This window comes from Temnothorax curvispinosus, unplaced genomic scaffold (genome assembly GCF_003070985.1).
Source record: "Temnothorax curvispinosus isolate PA1 unplaced genomic scaffold, ASM307098v1 QBEX01010332.1, whole genome shotgun sequence".
Classification (NCBI taxonomy): Eukaryota; Metazoa; Arthropoda; class Insecta; order Hymenoptera; family Formicidae; genus Temnothorax; species Temnothorax curvispinosus.
Genome location: NW_020220112.1, coordinates 2,934 through 9,759, shown reverse-complemented (window position 1 = coordinate 9,759; position 6,826 = coordinate 2,934). Strand labels below are relative to the sequence as shown.

Sequence of the window (6,826 nt, the reverse complement as noted above, 5' to 3'; positions counted from 1 at the left end):
CATTCCAGCGTATATATATGTTTTATTACACTTTATTGCAATTATGCTCATTTTGATTTACACTTTGCTACACTTTTACGTAACTCTTACACTTTTGCATGGTATTGAGTCATTTTAATATTATATCCATTAATTCGCTAACTTTTTTAACTTTCCCTGTCATTCCCACACAGCATCGAAATATTTCAGAAAGCTTTCAAAAAACTGTCAATGAAATATGAAACCTTTCAAAAAAACATTTTAGACATGTTTCAGATATTTTTCAGAAAGATATTTTTTAGATGCTAAAATGTCCGCCAAGCTAAGATTTCAAAAATGTTTCTGAAATCTCAGAAATATTTCTGAAATAATTCTGAAATGCTTTAGAAATATTTCTGAAATGCTTAAGAAATATCTCTGAAATGCTTAAGAAATACCTCTGAAATGCCTAATAAATATCTCTGAAATGCTTCAGAAATATCTCTGAAATGTTTCGAAAATATCTTTGAAATGTTTCAAAAATATACGGGAAATATTTCAGATACTTTTTCTCATATCAAATTGTTTCGGATCACCCTGTATAGGATCATCCGGAACAATTTCCTGTCCTTCGTAAAGCATATTCTTGATCATAGTCATGATTTTGCTTCGCCGAAGGCGTGCTTATATTAGATCCCAACTGAAATTTACTTGCGAGTTAGTCTTACTATTATGCGCCGTCTAGCGGCGTCGTTGCATATTTCTCTGAAATGCTTCGTAATATTTCAGTGAAAAGGGTTATAAATGATTTCGATGAAACATTTCAGAAATACTTCTGAATAATTTCAATGTTACGTTTCAATATTATTGTCCGAGTTATCTTTCGGAAAGCTTTCAATGATATGTATTTTAGACATTACGTACAAAATATTTTTCTAAAATGTTTCGTAATATTTCAGTAATATTTCAGTGAAAAGGGTTATAAATGATTTTGATGAAACGTTTCAGAAAAACTTCTGAATGATTTTAATGTTACATTTTAATATTAATTGCCAAGTTATCTTTTGTAAAGCTTTCAGTGATATATGATTTTCATAAAACGTTTCAGAAATATTTCTGAATGATTTCAATTATACATTTCAATAATAATTTTTAAGTTATCTTTCGGAAAGCTTTCTGAAACAAGTTTTGCTGTGTGGGTTATAAAGAATAATTATTACTCATTAATGCGTGCGATAGATTAAGTCGCGTTTATTATACTTACCGATGATATATACTTACCGTTGATCACCGCCGGTGACAAAATGAGACGATTCCTTGAACGATTCGGGATACCTGAAAGAAAAAGAGAAAAATTAATTACGATTGCGTTATACGCATACTTACCTGGTTTCGTAGGGATTTGTCAGTGTGACTTTCATACGTGAAGAGTCACTCGGTGCAAGCCAAGTGACTCTGTATCCGCTTACGCGAAATTCGCGGTGCAGCGGCGCGATTGGTTCACGCGCGGGCGATAGCCGATTCGCGTCTTTGCACCTAAGAGAGCGGCGTCTCACAAAAAGTGTAGATGTCGAGTCAATGTCAACGACTCGGCATACGAAAAAGTGCACTTTTCGTACAGAAGGAGTCGTGTCATTTACACTCATGGCACGACCGGCCAATAGCGTGGCTTTGCGCCCGTTCGAGCACGTCGGCGCATGCGTCGCGCTTAGGTAGGAGAACCAGACCTGTTCCTCCCGGACAGTTCGCCGTTAGATTTCGAAGCGTCAACACGTGTCGCGTTGCGCATACATAATTCGACTTCGGCTTGCTTATCCCGTTACCGCCTATGATAAGTGCGAGTAATAAACATCATCGCGGAAAGTCCATTGCGAGATTACGTAGCGTCGAAAGCCACGCGTTAACATACGAGTCCGGCCGACTTATCCTGTTGATTGCTTGAGTGAATAGCATGAGTTACCGTACAGAAAGATAGTTAACTGCAATTGCGCGACACGGGATATAATTTTCCTTTGGCGCATTGTACATCGAAGAAAGTGAGACGGCGGTTCGATAACACTCGACGTAACAATACGCGCGATCGAGCGAACGCGTCCGTTCCTACACGGAGATTGGTGTAGTGAGGAGAATAATAAAATATTATTTGTTTATAATAAAAATAAGTGAATTCAATCGCGATCCCAGTGAAATTCCTATCCAAACGTTCCGAAATTACGCGTCGCACTAGAAGGGCGTGGCCGACGGCCTTGAACACGTCTGCGGCGTAGAACACGGCTGCCATAGAGCTGGAAGGAAGCGAGGGACCACGCGAGAACGAGAGGTTTCTGTATTTGAGCCTTAAAATACAGTGACGACCGTATAATTCAGCCCAAGTAGTAAGTGGCTAGAAATTAATTTCATCATTCCATTCGTTGTTCCGGTAACAACCTAACCAGGCTTGTTGAAATATTATTTTATTTATTTTCCTCTTCTTCTCCTCGATGCCACTTGATGTCGAAGGCTGTTGGAGATCCATTTTCTTCTCATTGCACTTGTTTTATCACAGCTGCACTTAACTTAAAGACATTTAACTTTAAAACACTTAACATTACTCACACACTATTACATATCACTATATAACCCAACTGCACGGAAAAAACGCGGGAATATTGTAACGAACAGACCATCGCGTATGTACAGGACCAGGGCCCCCAACAGTGCGCCTAGATCCGAGATCCGTCATTGGAAATGGCTGTTACGTCACTTCACGCATGCGCGTAATGGCTCCCGTTTGAGAGAAAACCCCACGATCCCCCATCACTGGTTCAGCGCACGGTCACAGTCATTTTTAACCTAACACGGTAGTGTCTGGTAGTGTCTCGCGTCAAGTACGCGCGAAGCGATACCGACCGTGACTCTTTACGCGACTAATTGTAAATGCATGTGACAGGATTCGAATTATAGTAGTTTACGTTTACGTGAGTATGACTTCTGTAGTAACTTATACGAACGATATCATCGTTGTTACTATAAAATTTCCCGTTTATGCGGAGGAATTATCGTATCGTTCGTAAGTTACTACATAATTAAGTAACGCTCGCGTAAACGTACGTAGTATAGATTAGATTACCAGTTTCTAATTTTACATAAAACGCAAGATTCACTTATGTATACAAGTTTAACGCTTATTGAGTTAATATGAAATAATTTTCCTAAATGTAAAAATAACACGATGTTATATATGCGGTTTGGCGTGAATATATATATATATCGTGACAATAGCCGAGGTGATCGAAGAAGTCGTTGTGTATAATGTTCCGATTCAACGGTCTCTGTCCCTGGTTGAGAGTGTTAATAATGACATTAATATCTCTCACACTGTCAAGCCAAATTGGCTCTTCGTTCAGCTTCCGACTCATTTATCATTTATCCTTTTGCAAAATTTGGAAAACAGCATGATGTATTGGTTGGTATAACAATGAATTGCTGCCAGTTCCAGATGTATTGAACAGTAAGTCTTAACACGTTGAATAAAAAAGAAATCAGGATATTCTGATTATACAATACATTTTTACTTTGTAGAGAATGATTACGTGGCTGTATATTGTAGGCCAGTCATATTAGACATCGAACTTTCCAATTAATCTTCACAGGTTGCAACCACCGTGAATTGCTCTGATTTGAGGTGCTGTAAGTGGGATTTATTTTGCTTCGCAATGCGCATGCGCATTACAAAGTTATTAACAATATTATCAACAAAAAACGCGATTTTTTTTATCTTTTCTCAAATATCTCGAAAACTAAGCAAGATAGGGTAACTAACTATACGTACCTTTTTTGTAAAGCGTAAAATTATCTACAATAATGATCTGAACAACATTTATCGTCAAGTCAGTCGTTTAGCTTGCACGCGCCGTCAAAGTCCGAGACTCGGATCCCGAAAATCCTCGATTTCATCGTTTTTTTTATGTTGCGTCGGTGATTTTTTTTCGTTATTTAAAATAAAATTAAAAATTTCAAAAAAATCACACATCATCTGAGAACTACAAAGAATACTTTTCAGAGTGTAACCGATTTTTTAGACCCTTCTTCTTTAGTTTGTAGCTATGTAAGCAAAAAATTTTGATTTTTTGGAATAGTCTTAGTTTTTCGCTGTTTTCAGGCCTTAGAATTTATTTGAGACAAATTTTATCGTATTCATCTTGTTGTGAACAAAATTTGCAACAAAAAAAGGACCCTTGTATTTTTTTCATACGACAAACGTTGATTTTTTTATTGACGCGCAAAGTTATCCAATATTGCGCACAGGTCGGATAACGCTTGTTTTACACTAAAATAATTGTTTTTTATTAAAATTTACGTAATTTTTTGCATTATTATTGAACCATATTGCAAAGTCGTTTTCAACACATTCTTTCATTTTTGCTTCCTCATAAAGGAAGCTTTGTTTTCGTAAAAAAAAGAATTTTTTTTGTTTTTCTGAACGTGTTCAGAATGTTCTAAAATGTCGAAAAATTGTAATTTTAAAAATGTCTGTACGTTGTATGTGTGTGTGTAGTGTGTAAGCGAGTCAGTGGTCTCCTATGCTAGACGCTGGATTCACGCTCCGGAGATCCGGGTTCGATCCCAGCCAAGTACACAAAATCCTGGGGGGTTTTTTTTCCGGTAATTTGTAGTGGGTCCAGTAGAAGGCGGCGGGGGCTACAGGATGCGCGCCTCCTCGGAATTTTCGGGGGATGCCATCAAGTCGATTTCTCCCTCCTAATGGGGGACTCGCCCTCACCTGCCCCGATTTGACGGGTATGGTGGGGAAAGAGGAGATATCGGCGCTATTTACCGAGTGGATTGCCAGTATAAGCAACCAACCCAGGATACTGGTGAGGGCACCCTCTTGTCCTGGGGGTGAGAAATCGCCCCCGGAGGCGGATGAAGTATCATTTAAGGTAATCAACGGCGTAGGATCAGGCAGGCAAGGGGAAACCGCCTAATTACTGTCCCAAGAGAACGCTTCATGAATGTACGAGACAGAAGAAATGGTTATGCCGAGCGATCCGGCTAGCGACCGGCGCTGCACTGATTCCGGGTCAGGCAGTGTGAAATGGGCTACCGGGCATGTAGAGGCTGAAGGGACGGGCCTCACATGCGAAATGGACGACTGGATTCAATAACAAGCTACAGCTGAGGAACAACTTATCCATTGGCACATGGAATGTCAGAGGTTTACTTCACGCAGGAAAACTAAATCTCCTTGAACGAGAGCTGATGAGGGAGAAGGTTGACATATGTGGCATCTCTAAAACCCACTGGAAGGATCAAGGACACTTCCACACGGAACACCATAACATATACATGTCAGGAGGTGCGAACAGAGGACGGAATGGAATCGCGTTCTTGGTTAGCAGGAGGATTGCACAGACGGTGCACTCGTATGAGCCCATCAATGACAGAATAATCAAGATCACCCTTGCAGCTAGACCGAGAAACCTTCACCTGGTACAGGTGTATATGCCTACAGGCGACGCCCCTGACGAAGAAATCGAGTCAATCTATGGCGATGTGGAGGATCTCCTGAGAAATATACCCTCGAAGGAACTAATCATTGGGGACTTTAATGCCAAGGTGGGGAAGGTCGAGGGAGCTCATCTGAGAGGCACAGGGGGAGCATTTGGACTGGGTGTGAGGAACGAGAGAGGAGAACGCCTCATCCAGTTTGCGGTGGAGAACGAACTGGCCATCATGAATACCATGTTTCAACACCATCCTCGAAGACTGTCGACCTGGATCAGTCCCAATAAGGAATACCAAAATCAAATTGACTACATGATGATCAAAAAGAGATGGAGGACATCGATAAGAAATGTCAAGGCTAAGCCTGGAACGGACTGTGACTCTGATCACAAACTACTACTAGGAGCTTTTAGCATAAAATTCCACTTCCTGAAGAGGGGGAAAAACAGGAGATGACACGAATTGAAAACATGGAGGCCTTCCAACAAAATCTCATGGATAACGCTGACTGGGAAAGGAGCGATAATCCAAACAAATGCTGGGAAAACATCAAGGAATGGATCAAAGGGGCAGTCAGGGAAAGCGGAGCAATAGAAATCCCGAAGAAGAAGCACTGGATGACTGATGCAACGCTGCAACTGGTGGAAGAGAGGCGACGTATCAGAGGCAGTTTGGGTAACGCAGGCAACGCAGACAACGCAGACCGATTGCGCCGGATCAGCCAACAGATCAAACAAGCATGTAATCAGGATAAAAACAACTTCCTAAAAAACATATGCTCTGATATTGAACGACACGCCAACCGACACGAGTCCCATGAACTTTTCAAAACGGTCAAGTACCTGACCAAGGAATTCAAGCCGCAAACCCAAGTAATCAAGAATGAGCAGGGCGCAAAGATCACGGACCCAAAAGGCATTGCAGAAACATGGCGACAGTACTGCACCAACCTGTACAGGGACAAACATAGTCAAGTGGGCCTCTCATGTGGGCCCTATGAGCAACTGGAACCTCCCATCTTGCGCTCAGAGGTAGAAAAAGCAATTGGGCAGCTGAAAAAAGGGAAGTCACCCGGGGCAGATGGCATAACCGCAGAAGTGATCAAAGCCATGAGCCAAGCGGGAATGGACACAATGCTGGAGCTATGTAACGTCATCTGGAGGACCGGAAAATGGCCTGACGACTGGCGCCACTCGACCTTCGTCCCGATCTACAAGAAGGGTTCCCCCACTGAATGCTCCAATTACAGGACAGTGGCTCTTATTCCCCACGCGAACAAGATCCTTCTCCATGTCCTTCATAACAGACTAAAGTGCTTCCTGCTTCCGGAAATAGCCGAAGAGCAGTGTGGTTTCATTCCGGGGAAGGGCACGAGGGAGCA

At 41.4% G+C, this 6,826-nt stretch overlaps 1 protein-coding gene across 1 annotated transcript; it reads left to right on the top strand.

Annotated features, from left to right (window-relative positions):
• Positions 1–5,199: 5,199 nt before the first annotated feature.
• On the top strand, positions 5,200–5,901 carry LOC112460134 (craniofacial development protein 2-like). Its single transcript, XM_025024665.1, has one exon. It carries the CDS (start codon positions 5,200–5,202, stop codon positions 5,899–5,901), a length of 702 nt encoding a protein of 233 aa, XP_024880433.1.
• The last annotated feature ends 925 nt before the right edge of the window (positions 5,902–6,826 follow it).